At 53.7% G+C, this 13468-nt stretch overlaps 1 protein-coding gene across 8 annotated transcripts in view; it reads left to right on the plus strand.

Annotated features, from left to right (window-relative positions):
* Positions 1-5293: 5293 nt before the first annotated feature.
* MAST3 (microtubule associated serine/threonine kinase 3) overlaps positions 5294-13468 on the plus strand; it is a 36994-nt gene continuing 28819 nt past the window's right edge. For 4 of the 8 annotated variants that reach the window (XM_070416413.1, XM_070416418.1, XM_070416414.1 and 1 more), the window contains exons 1-2: positions 5294-5336; positions 10366-10397. In XM_070416413.1, the coding sequence (XP_070272514.1) occupies positions 5298-5336; positions 10366-10397 (71 nt within the window). In that variant the 5' untranslated portion in view covers positions 5294-5297. Of the gene's footprint in view, positions 5337-10365; positions 10398-12354; positions 12465-12720; positions 12811-13468 lie in introns of those variants that run through there. The other 4 variants (XM_070416408.1, XM_070416410.1, XM_070416409.1 and 1 more) reach the window with 1 other exon arrangement.

Below are 13468 nucleotides of genomic sequence, written 5' to 3' on the forward strand. Positions count from 1 at the left end.
AAGGTGGTGAAGCGGACCAGGGCCTGGAGTCACGGATTGAAGGGCTGGGCTTTCTCCCAAGGGCACTGGGGAGCCATGGGGGTTGGTGGGCAGGCCCCTAGCCACACGTGAGGTGATGTTTCTACTTTTATCGAGGTCACAGTCTAAGGTTTACCCCGAGGTGCACCACAGCCCACCTTCAAATCTGTGCACACACCCCACCTCCCTTGGCCTGCCTGCTGCCTGCCAGGAAGCCCTGAAGAACTTCTATTGGGTGCCCCAGAAGCACTGCTGGGATATACCCTCAGGGCTGCCCCACTTTCAGATGCCCCACAAACTAGGGGGAGGGGAGTCAGGAAGGAGCAGGTTACAGGCATCTCCCCACCTCCGGAAATCAGAAATCTTGTCAGAGGAACCACAGAACTTCCCTACCCCCTTGGCTTCCGTTTTCTTCCCCTAGAGCAGTGGTTCTCAACCTTCCTAATGCAGTTCCTCATGTTGTGGTGACCCCCAACCATAACATTATTTTCGTTGCTACTTCATAACTGTAATTTTGCTACTGTGATGAATCGTCATGTAAATATCTGATATGCAGGATGTATTTTCATTGTTACAAATTGAACATAATTAAAGCATAGTGATTAATCACAAAAACAATATGTACTTATATATGTGTTTTCCGATGGTCTTAGGCGACCCCTGTGAAAGGGTTGTTCGACCCCCAAAGGGGTCGTGACCCACAGGCTGAGAACCGCTGCCCTAGAGAGTAACCTTCACTCTGAGGAAGGCTGAGCTTACTTACCTCCATGTGGTCAAGAAACCCTCATAGCCCTGAGCTCAGCTAAGGATGAGAAGGAATTTGCAAGGAGAAAAATCTATCAATTTATTTAACAAACACATTAGCAGGCATCATTTACCCGTAAGAACATTTTTCATTCACTCAACCAAGATTTTCTGATGTCTGCAAAGGATCATTTGAGGATGTTTTAAAGAATACATTGGTTACCAAGAAAAAAATTCATTCTTGCATTCAACAATCCCAGTTCCTGATGTCCCTATGGAGACATCCGAGTAGGGTTTTGATGGATGTGTAAAAATTCGCAAAAAAATATATTTCCTTAATAAATGTTCCCTGATTTTGTTTTGTTTTGTTTTACATATATTTTATTGATATTTTACAGAGAGGAAGGGAGAGGGAGAGTTAGAAACATCGATGAGAGAGAAACATTGATCAGCCGCCTCCTGCACACCTCCTACTGGGGGTGTGCTGGCAACCAAGGTACATGCCCTTGACCGGAATCGAACCTGGGACCCTTCAGTCCACAGGCTGACGCTCTATCCACTGAGCCAAACCGGTTAGGGATCTGATGTTTCTTAAAGAGAATTTGAAGTGGATTTTTTCATGTGTTTTATTGTGTTTTGTTTTGTTTCAGAGAGAGAGAAAGGATGAGGGGGAGAGAGAGAAACACGAATGAGATAGAAACATTGATTGGCTGCCTCCTGCACACACCTTACTGGGAATTGAGCCTGAAACCTGGGCATGTGCCCTGACTGGGAATAGAACCGGCAACCTTTCAGTACATGAGACAAAGGGCTGAAATGGGTTTTGAAGGATGCATAGGTGTTCACATGGAAAAATTGCATTCAATCAGTCAGTTAGTCAGTCAGTCAGTAAGTGCTCCCTGCTGGACATTTTTTTTCCTGCTGGACATTTGAAGGGGTCATTTTGGAAGCAGTTCTGTGTAGGAGTTAGCCAGATAAAGCAGGGGAATTTGAGACTGCGCTGGTGGCTCCTCATCCAGCAGCTCACCATCTGTCCAGCCCAACCACCTCCAGTACAGGAAACATCTCTTTTCCCCAGATTCCAGACTAAGTCCCAGGGAAGACTCTGATTGGCTGAGCTTGAGTCCCATGTCCACCTTAAACTAATCACAGTGGCTGAAGTGAATAAAGACTCTAGGTCACATGTCCACCCCAGCCTGGACTACAGGACAGCTTTTTATTTTATTTTATTTTATTAATATTTTTATTGATTTCAGAGAGGGGAAGGGAGAGGGAGAGAGAGACAGAAACATCAATGATGAGGGAGAATCATTGATTGGCTGCCTCTTGCACACCCCCTGCTGGTGACCTATCCCGAAACCTGGGCATGTGCCCTGACCAGGAATCTCCTGGTTCATGGAACGACGCTCAACCACTGAGCTACATTGCCAGGCTACAGGAGAATTTTAAAGCAGAACTAGCCAGAAACAGAACAATTGGCCATTATAGGGCATGAGCTTCCATCACCTGGGATATGCAAGCCACAACCTGAAGTCCAGTTAGTGTAGGTTTGCCAGATAAAACACAGGACACCCAGTTAAATTAGAATTTCAGATAAACAACACATAACTTTTCAGCATAACAGTGCCCCACGTAATGCATGGGACATATACCGAAAAATTATTCATTGTTTATCTAAAACTAAATTTAACTGCTGGGCTGACTTTGTTTGCTAGGGCTGACATAAAGTTTCACAGATTGAGTGGCTTCAACAACAGAAATCTATTCCTGGAGGCTACAAGTTCAAGATCAAGGTGTCAGGAGGTTAGGTGTCTTCTGGAGTCTCTCTCCTGGGCTTGTGGATGGCCGACTTCTCTCTGTATCTTCACATGGTCATCGCTCTATGCATGTCCGCATCCTAATCTCCTCATCTTATGACGACACCAGTCCTACTGGATTAGGATACACCCACGTGACCTCATTTTACTTTAACTAATTCTTTAAAGGTGCTTTCTCCTTATGCAGTCACATGCTGAGGTCCTGGGGGTGAGGATTTCAACATAAGACTTTTGAGGGAACACAGACTGCTTTGGAGAAAAGTCTGGAAGTTTTTGAAAAAGTTAAATATAGAGTTACCATATGACCCAGGAATCCACCCCTAGATATGTACCTAGAAGAATTGAAAGCAATGCCCCCCTCAACAACGTGTATATGAATGTTCACAGCAGCACTAGCTGCAACGCCAAAAAGGGGAAACAACCCAGTGTCTATTAACAGATGAATGCATAAACAAGAAGTGGTACAAATATTCCTCGGCCTGAGAAAGGAATGAAGTGCTGGCATTTGCTACAGCGAATCTTGAAAACATGGTGTTAAGTAAAAGAAGCCAGACACAAAAGGTCACGTGTTGCATGATCCCATTTATATAAAATGTCCAGAGCAAGCAAATCCATAGAAACAGAAAGCACATTGCTGGTTGCCCGGGGCTGGGGGAGGAGGAATGGGGAATGACTGCTCATGGGTACAGGGTTTCTTTTGGGGGTGACAAATACATTCTGGAATTAAACAGTGGTGATAGTTGCACAACTGTGAATTGCTAAAAATCTCAAACCTGTACACTTTATTTTTTAAAATATATTTCAGAGAGGAAGGAGGAGGGAAGAGAGATAGAAACATCCATGACGAGAGAGAATCATTGATTGGCTGCCTCCTGCACGCCCCACACTGGGGATCGAGCCCACCACCCGGGCAGGTGCCTGCCCAGGAATTGAACTGTGACCTCCTGGTTCACAGTTCGATGCTCAACCACTGAGCCACGCCGGCCAGGCAAAACTGTACAGTTTAAAAGGAGAAGTTTATGGTATGTGAATTATATGTCAATTTAAAAATGTGTATGAGAACACGTTTTGCCTGGGAGTCCTGTATTTTTATTTGCCCAATCTGGTCACCATAACTTGGTGAGTCCTACAGAACCTCACAGGCAGTTGGGTGGGTGACTTCCTGAGGGTCCCCTTCGGCCTGACATACTCTAATGACCGGATCCAACAGTGGGGCAGCCGAGGGAGCCTGCAGCTGCAGGGACCGTGGGAGGCCCAGGAAAACAGAGAACATGGATGCTGTCTTGGGACTGTAGGCTTTTCCCAGCCTTAGTTTGCCTTCTGCAAAGCAGGGCTGAACAGTTATCCTCAGATACTTGTAGGAGGTTGTTCTCATAAGGCACTTAGCCAGATACCCAGTTTGGCACTCTTCAAAGGCAACCATCCTCAAAAAAGAAACTGGCAGCCCTGGCCAGTGGGGCTCAGTTGGATGGAGGGTCCTCCAAAAGCACCAAAGGGTCGCAAGTTCGATTCCCAGTCAGGGCACACACCTGAGTTCAGGGTTCCATCCCAGGTTGCGGTGCCTGCCCAAGGCAACTGATCCATGTTTCTCTTTCACAGTGATGTTTCTCTCTCCCTCTCCCTTCCTCTCTCTAAAGTAAGTAAAAATTTAAAAAAAACATGTCTTTGGGTAAAGATTTTTTTTTAAAAAAGAAAAGAAACTGGCAGAACTACAGTGACTGCCTGTTCTTTTATATATATATATATTTTTTTTTTATTGATTTTTTACAGAGAGGAAGGGAGAGGGATAGAGAGGTAGAAACATCGATGAGAGAGAAACATCGATCAACTGCTTCTTGCACACCCCCTACTGCGGATGTGCCCCCAACCAAGGTACACGCCCCTGACCGGAATTGAACCCGGGACCCTTCAGTCCCCAGGCCGACACTCTATCCATTGAGCCAAACCAGCCAGGGCGACTGGCTGTTCTTTTTTTTTTTTAATATATTTTATTGATTTTTTATAGAGAGGAAGGGAGAGGGACAGAGAGCTAGAAACATCGATGAGAGAGAAACATCGATCAGCTGCTTCTTGCACACCCCCTACTGCGGATGTGCCCGAAACCAAGGTACACGCCCCTGACCGGAATCGATCCCGGGACCCTTCAGTCCCCAGGCCGACACTCTATCCACTGAGCCAAACCGATCAGGGCAGACTGCCTGTTCTTATAAATAAAATTTTATTGGGACTAAGATCAGGATTAGGGTGAGACAAAAGAGGCAAGGTAATGCAAGGGCAGAGCTTGATCCTGTCTTGATTTAAAATGTTGATATTTTGTAGATCATGCATTATTGTATTAGTTTTGATTTTTTTTAAATATTGAGTTTGGGGAGAGCTTTAAATTTTGCACGAAGGTGAGTGCCTCACCTCACCCTACCAGCCTCGTTGTGTGCCCCGGGCACACAGATTAACCTCTTGGGCCCGCAGCTCCCTCATCTGCAAAATGGGGATGATAATGCTCCCTTCAGAAGGATTCATTGAAAAATGTTTACTTCTGGGCTCAGGATGGGGCGGGGCCTGGAAGGGCAGGGCAGGCTCGCCCAATGGGGTGGGGCCTCCAAGGAGGGCTCCCCGGGAGGGGCGGGGTCAGTCCGCGTCAGCTGACCGGCTTGATCAATGGCGGGGCCTCGCGCGCTGGGGCGGAGCCGAGGGCGTGTCCGATGCACAGACTAGCGAGCCATGGACGAGCCGAGCCTCCTGCGGCGCCGAGGGCTCCAGGTGAGGCCCCTGCGTGGGCGGGCGCGCGGCCCAGGGGACCTGGCCTGGGACGGGGGCGGGGCTTCGGCGGGCCAGGGGAAACTGAGGCAGAGGGCGGGGCGCGCTCTGATCTCTCCCTCCTGCCCACCTGCTTCTCCAAGTGCTCGCCTGGTGGGAACGGGATATGTCTCCTTTGACATATGGAGAAACTGAGGCTGCAAGCGCTCGCCCGAGAGAAAGGGGCTGAGAGATTCGCCTTCCCCCACCAGCTGCTCTAATCATAATAGGAGCAACAGCAGCCCGTGAGCGCTCGCCATATGTTCATCGTTGTATTAATCCCATTAGAGCGATACAGTCATTAATTAATGGGTATTAAAACTTGCCCCCTTGCTCCTGCCTCAGCTCACCCCGAAGGCAAGCCAGGGAGGTTGGGGCTGTCCAGGTGCCCACCTGTCAGATGAGGAAACGGAGTCCGGGAATGTCGCTAAGCCGAGGTCGCCCAGCAGGGATGTAACTCGGAGTCCTTTGCCAGCGCTCTCAGACCCTGGTGATGAGCTCTGTAGGAGGTGGGCAGAGGGTGCAGAAGGCACCCTTGCTTCCTCGGGCCTCAGTTTCCCTGTGAGCCATAAGAGCTCCCCTTTTTTGGCCGGGGCTGGCATTCAGGAGGTTGCACAGTGGCGGCAACTTCTTTGCGCTCCGTGGGAATTAAGAGGATCTGCCCGTTTCCCTAAGGGCTTAGGCCACACTCTTTTTGAAGCCACCAGGTTGCAGGGGGGGAACCTGGAAGTCGTCATTGACCCAACAAGCATGTATTGAGTGCCTTCTGTGTGCCCGGTTCTGCAGAGGCAGCGGGACCCTGCGCGCCTCCTGGCTCCCTCCTCCCGGACCTCCCCGCCTGGCGGGAAAGATGAGGGCCAGGGCAGCAGTGACCCTGCGCGGTGGTCAGCTGCGATGGGGGCGCTCAGGCACACCAGGACATGGCGACTGACCAAGCGCTGCTGGTGGCCTTGGGGCAGAGGAGACAGGATGTTTGGGAAAATGAAAGAAGCTGAGGGCAGCTAGAATTAGAAAGGATGGCGGGTGGCGGGCACTGAGGCTGGCAAAGGGGGAAGGCGCGCCTGGAACCCAGGCTGCTGCGGGACAGGAGTCCCAGGACTGCGAACTCCTGAAGGTGATGAGGAGCGGTGCGTTACGGGGCGGGGGGAGGGGAGGAGGTGTTAGGGAGGGTGCGGGCATGGCTGCGGGGCAGAACCCCCCCTCCAGGGCGTGGTGGGGGTGGGGAGCAGAAGGGTAGGCGGAGGCCAGAGACTGGAGTGGGGGGCCTGGGCGTAGAGGAGAGGGTGGGGCAGGGCTGGTGAGCAGTGGGGTATTGCGAAGGGACAGGCTCCGCCTGAAGCCCCAGTTAGACTCGAGCCCCGCCCGCGGCCTCTTAAAATAGAGAAACAGCCTTCTGGTAGGCGAGTGGGGGCGCTGCTAACGTCAGGAAGTGGGGGCCTCTTCCACTGTGAGGAAGCACCCGTCCCCCATGAGTCCCATGTTTCCAAAGGGGAAATGGGGGCTCAGAGAAATGGAGCCACTGCTGAGGTGTCACATCAAGTAGGTGATAGAATCGGGATTTAAATCCAGGCAGGTCCTGCTTCTCCTCCAAACCAGCCCACACTGGCCCATGGGCCACCTGTTATGGGCCACCGGGTTGGAGGCCACCGCCTTGTGTTGGCCGTGGGTCAGGGGAGGAGTGGAGACCGGACCTTCCTGGTTTGGGTGAAGTTCGGACTTCTGTGGAGCATGTATAGGAGCCAGTGACCAGGAGCCGTTGTTACCACCACGACTGTTTTTCCAGCATCTCCCACTTGCAAACGACAAAATGTTAAAACACCAGGTCCCCAAACAGAGTATCCAGGGGCAGAGAAGCTGGCTAGAGCCTGTGTCTGGATTGTGTCTCTGCTGCTGAGGGAAGATCCATCCTGCTTCCTCATGGCCCAGTTCCACTTACTCTCTCCCCGGAAGCCCCAGTGCTCCTTCCACGTGGTCCCTGATGACATCTCTCCCGCTCGGCTCCAGCGGAGAACTCCCCACGGGGCTTGGTGTCCACCTTGCTGTCACACCTCCGGCCTGTTTCCCACTAGCCTGCTGGCCCAGCCTGACACCCCCTCCAGCCCCTTCTCTCCCTCTGGGTCCCCTCTAACGCCTCCAGATGGGGTATCTATGTCCTGCTCTGTCTCCTCCCGACTGGGGATTCCTCAGGGTGGAGCTGAGACTTCTGGAGGGGAGGCAGCATGGCCAAGCCCAGCCAAGCACAGAAGATGCTGTAAATATTATTTTAAAAAATATATCTTTATTGATCTCAGAGAGGAAGGGAGAGGGAGAGAGATAGAAACATCAGAGATGAGAGAGAATCATTGATCGGCTGCCTCCTGCACGCCCCCTACTGGGGATGGAGCCTGCAACCTGGGCATGTGCCCTTGACCGGAATTGAACCCCGGACCCTTCAGTCTGAAGGCCGGCACTCTATCCACTGAGCCAATCAGCTTGGGCTGTAAATATTATTTTTAAAAGGCAGTTCCAGTGAATCATGGTCCCCTTCCTACTTCCCTCTAGGCAGGAGCCACTCCACTCTGGGGGGAACAGCCAGTTGAGAGGGGCCTGAGGCCCCAGCCGGTTTGGCTCAGTGGATAGAGCCTCGGCCTGTGGACTAAAGGGTCCTAGGTTTGATTCTGGTCAAGGGCACATGCCTGGGTTTTGGGCTTGGTCCCCAGTAGGGGGGTGCAGGAGGCAGCCAATCAATGATTCTCCCTCACCATTGATGTTTCTATCTAACTCTCCCTCTCCCTTCCTCTCTGAAGTCAAAAAAAAAAAATCTATAATAATAAAAGAGTAATATGCTAATTAGACCAGACATAATTTCGGAGGACCTTCCAGATGAAGCCAGGGCCGGGAGGGCGGAACCCCTTGCAAGAATTTCTCGCTTGGGGCCTCTAGTATATATATAGAGAGGGGCCTGAGGGCGGAAGCAGATGATGCAGGGAGCCAAGGTTTGGGGGTGGTGCCTGGAGAGTTCTGTGTAGGCCAAGCCTTTGGGAGGGGGAGTGAAAGGGTAGGGGGGCTGCTCATCTTCCCCTTACCTCTCGCTGCCACTTCACATCTTTTTGTGTTTTGGAAGCAAATTAATAAACTGTGGTTATTATTAACCTCACAAATTTGTCTTGACTCCGATTTATAGAAGCCACCCCTGAGCTTGCTCTTTGATTCCTCTCAGGACCCTATGTAATGGGGCCGTTTTCCAAACGAGGAAACGAAGGCACAGAGGGGTGAAATGCTTGGCGGGGGTCACACAGTCCAGATGGGGGGTAGCCGGACTGGAACCCAGGGCTGTCGGGGGCTTTGGAAGGAAATGGCTGGGACAGGGAAGGATGCAGCCGGTACCCCTGGTTCAGATCCCAGCTCCTCCCTGTTTCTCCAGGTAGTAGGAGTTGGGGGGCGGAGAGGGGAGCTGGCCTAAGATCCCATTACAATAGGGGCAGAAGGAGACCCTAGTGGTAGCGGTGGTGGTTCTGGGTCTATAACCTCTTGCCCTGAATGGTAGTGAGCTCTCTGTCCCCAGAGGTATTTAAGCAGACGTATTTAAGCAGACGGAGACCTCAGGGTAGCAGGTCAGCTTCCTCCCACCTTGAACGGCTCGGTTTTCTGAGCTCAAGGCAGCTGGGCGACACGTAACACCCCCACCGACCTTCCTCTTCCCCCTGGAAACCCTGCCAACTTCTCCCACGGGGTTGCCCCCCCCCCCAACCCCGGCGCCTGGCAGCCTCCGGCCCCCTCCAATTGGTTGCGGGGGGCTAATGACGTCACTGGTTGCCACAGAGAACGCTCCACTCTGGACGTGGGCAGCCCCGAGCCCACCTTAGGTAAAAATAGTCATGTGTCCTGGACGCCACCGCCCCGGCGTGTTCTATGTGTGTGGAGGGGGGGGGGACGGGAGGTGTCCAGAGACCTGGAATCTCCGCCTTCTCAGCCGAGAGGCATGGGCGGCTGGCTTCCCTCCGCGCCTCAGTTTCTCTGCCTGTAAAAAAAAAAAAACAAGAACAGACCTTGCTCTTGATGCGCAGTAGGCAGCTCGGTAAATGTAAAATTTACTGATTATTCTGATAGTCTGCGGAGACTCTTGCTGAGCGCAACAACACACAACAACAGCAATGATAATAAAAATAAAAATGGTGATTTACCCCAACCCTCCTGATGTTATCTCCAAATTGCAGAAGAGAGAACTTAAGCAGGGGTACAGGCCACTTGTTCCAGGTCCCACAGCCAGGAGAGAACAGATCACCCAGGTCTCAGTGTCCCCAGATTCTAAACTTGTGCTACACCGTCTTCTGAGAATTTAAAAACCCTCTTGGGTGAGCCACAGTTGAGGGTGGACTCTGGGGTCACAATGGACCCCAAGCACAGGGCTTTTTTTTTGCCTTTCATGTGTGAGGGCACCCAGGGTGAGGCAGGTCAGCTTGCTAAGCTCCAAAAGGGTCTTCAGTGGTGAGTCATTGGTCAGCGCCCTGCTTCCCACCAGTGCCCAGGACCCAGACCTGAAGAGGCTCTGCAGAGGGTGAAGGAGGAATGGCTTTCAGGTCTGAGAGGGGCGGAGTGAGGCTGACTCGGGAACCTCTCTTTTCTCAACAGACTGTTAGTAGTTAGCCACTATTGACACACGTCTTTTAAAATGTAACTAGTTTATCTTAAACAATGGAGTTATCTGTCATACAAATAGGGTGTGAGCTGGGCAAGGAGGTAGATTGGGAGTCCAGGAGGGCTTTCAGGAGGAAGGGGTGACTGAGCTGAGACCTGAGATGTGAGCTGCAATTAAGTAGCACCAGAGCTGGCGGAGGACACAGCTGGTGCAAAGATTCTGAGGCAGAGCTGAGGCCAGTATGAGGGGAAAGCAGAAAGAAGCCATAGGCTGGGGCAGGGTGAGCATGGGGCCCCTGGGGTGTGAGGTGGGTGGAGGGCCAGGGGTGAGAAGGGCTTGTCTCTCTGGAAATGACCCATTTTCATCTTCTTTCAGAAGGAACTGAGCCTGCCTCGCCGTGGACGGGGGTGAGTTTACCGGGGGCCGGTTGGCTGGGTGGGGGTCCTGTGGTGCTGGGCACAGATATTTCGGCAGCAACCTCCAAATTGTGAATTTATTTAATAATTACAACAAAGCTTCTCACCTTGATCCACCTATGCCTGGTGTTTGCAAAGTAATTCACAAGTACCTCACTTGGCCTCACCACAGGCTGGGAGGCCCAGGCTAGTTTGCAAATGATGAGGAAATGGAGATGTAAAGGAGGTTGCATCACGGGCTCAAAGGCACCCAGCCCAGAAAGGGACAAACTTCTCTGGCATCCGGAGTCCAGACTCTCGAGAATTACAATCTAATGTCCTGGCAGCCGCTTACATGCCTCCCATGATGGGGAGCTCTTTCAGGGAACATGGGTAGAAAACTGTATCCTTCCGGGTCACATAAGTGTCCTGTAGGTTGGCATTTCTGGATCCTCAAAAGTTCAGAGAACATTTTGTTCAGTAAGGTTGCTCGTTAACAGATGGGGAAGCAAAGCCCTGGAGGGGGAGGGGTTTACCTCGTGCTGATGGTCTGGAGGTGCATGCGTGCAGATACCCCTTCTTTGGAGGTTGTATTCAGCCAAGTTGGGAGTACAAATTTCTTGCCCACCAGGGCAGTCAGTCACTTAACAGACTTGTTCTGAGCCCCTCCTGTGTGCCAGGCCCTGTTCCAGGCACAGGGGACACAGGGACTAGCCATTGCTGGGCCCTGCCCATGCAGCTCTCACTCTCTTGGGGAGAGGGATGGTGAAGTGATGTTTTGAAGGGGAGAAATGAAACAGAGACGAACAGAGGGACTGCGGGGCGGCTTTAGCCTTGAAGGAAGTGACATTTGAGCCTAAATCTGGAACAGGAGGAAGAGGCCAGGGGAAAAGTCTAAGGGGAACAGCATTTCAGACAGAGGGAACAGCATCGACGAAGGTCCTGAGGTGTGAGCCAGTTTGGCATTGGAAGAACAGCTTGGGTAGCTGGAGTGAACACAGGGGAGGTGGAGGGAGAAAAGAAAGGAGAGGTCCGGGGTGTTGGATGACAGTTTGAAATCTCATGGTGGGGACGAGTACAGAGTGGCCCTCAAGCCCAGACCATCTGCTCTCCTTGGACTGGGGATAATGCAGCTGGCGGGGAGAGCCTGATGGCCCAGTAGGGGCTGGGTCTTGGACATTGTTCGGATAGTAGCCTTTGCCCAGGCTGGGGGTGGGGTGGTGGACAGTGAATCAGTCCGAACCTCGGAGGGCAAAGTCCCACATCGCGGGGCAGGACCAGAGCAAAGACCTCAGGGTTGTCTAGTCTCTGCCACCTGCGGTGTGCCGGACCGGGTCCGCCCAGAGATTTAAGGGGGCCAGAGCCACAGACGATCCCCTCCTTCGGGGTCTTGTAGGGACGGCTTCTCAGAGGAAGGGCGGGTGGGGCCAAAGTCGAATCTGAATGTGGGGCGGGACGGGGGTTCATGGCCTAGGGACCCGCGGAGCAAGGGCCTGGAGGCGTGGCCGGGGCCTGGAGTGTGCGCACAGAGGCTGAGACCCGCCGCCAGGGGTCGCCAGTGCCGGGGTTGGAGGACAGGGGCGGGGCCTGCTCGGATCCTGGGTCCCGAAGACCCCCGAGAGCTGGGAAAGCGCCGGGGCCGGAGGGGCGGGGCCAGGCGGTGGGGCTGCGATGCTGGCTGGGGATGCAGTGACAGCCCTTCCTGCCCCTCCGTGCAGCCCGCGGGCCTCGGACATGGCAGCCCCGGCGTCCCTTCCCACGAGGGAGTGACACCCGCCACTCCAGCCCGCACCCCAATCGCTTCTGCCGCTGGGCAGGGCCTGCGCGCAGGTGCGGGGCTCCGAGTCCCGCCCTGAGGCGGAGAGAGCCCGCCCCCCACACCCCCTGCGGCCCAGCCCGCACGCCGCGTCTGCCTGCGGTGCTGTCCCCGCGTCCGCATCTGTCGGTCCCTGTGGGATCCCGCCACCAGCGGGTTTGGGGACCACAAAGGGGGCGTCGGTACCCGACCGTGTAGACGCGGCCCGGCCTCGCCATGAAGTCCCGAAGGGACAAGCTGCACATCCCGGCGCTGACCCTCGAGTGAGTGGCAGGGGAAGGGAGAAGCAGGGGGGAGGGCAGGCTGACCACCACCCTTCCCGCGCGTCTCTATGCAAGTCATTCAGAGTCGCACCGCTGCCTCCAGGGAGCTTTCCTGGGTGATCCGTCCGGCCCCGCCCTCGAGGCCTGCTGGAGACCCAGAATCCCGGGCCTTGGGCCCCTTCCCAGTCCGGCCTTCGGGTTGGGCCACCCACAGGGGCCGCGGCCAGGTTCACTGTCCGGGCCTCTTTCTTTGCAGTCTGTCTCCGAGTAGCCAGAGCCCGTCCTTGCTGAGCCCCAGCAGCCCCTGCAGCCCCTGCAGCCCCTCCCTGGGACTGCACCCCTGGAGGTAAGTGACAGCCAGCAGGGCAGGGCTCAGACATGCGCTGGTCCCCCAAAGCCTCGGGTACTCCCCAAACCCAGCTCCCTCCCCCAGGTACTGTGGGCTGCTGACCTCGCCTTCAGGGCCTCAGTTTACCCCTACATAAAATGGCGCTGTGAACCACACAGCCATAGCCAGCAGGTCCCCTGTCCGACAGGTGGCCAAGGTGAGGCCAGGACTTGAGCTGTTGCCCAAGGTCCTGAGACAGGTGCTGGGTTCCCAGCCTGCTCAGAACCCTCCCTGCTGAATCGGCCTGGCTCCCAGGGTGACCCCAGAGATCCTCCTCACAACCAGCTCGGCTGGCCTGAAAGCTCCTCCCTTTGAATGTACACACACACACACACACACACACACACACACACACACGGTTAAGAGTTCACCATTACAGCCCCAACTACTGAATTAACCAGGTAAAGAGGTGTAGGCAGAAAAAAACCAGCTTGACCGAGCAGCAGCCTTAAGTTCCCTCCTCAACCCTTGGAGGGGGGCACCCTTCCTGACCCTGTTTCCCCACTGAGGAAGCGTAGGCTCAGAGAGGAAACACCAGTTCTCTTGGTCCAGTGTGTGTGGGTGCCAAGCCGCAGGGCCAGCGTGGCCACCAGAGTCTGCCAAGGGTTTGAGCCAC

The sequence above is a fragment of the Myotis yumanensis genome, unplaced genomic scaffold (genome assembly GCF_028538775.1).
Source record: "Myotis yumanensis isolate MYYU_CA2020_CCGP unplaced genomic scaffold, mMyoYum1.0.hap1 SCAF_5, whole genome shotgun sequence".
In the NCBI taxonomy this organism is placed as follows: Eukaryota; Metazoa; Chordata; class Mammalia; order Chiroptera; family Vespertilionidae; genus Myotis; species Myotis yumanensis.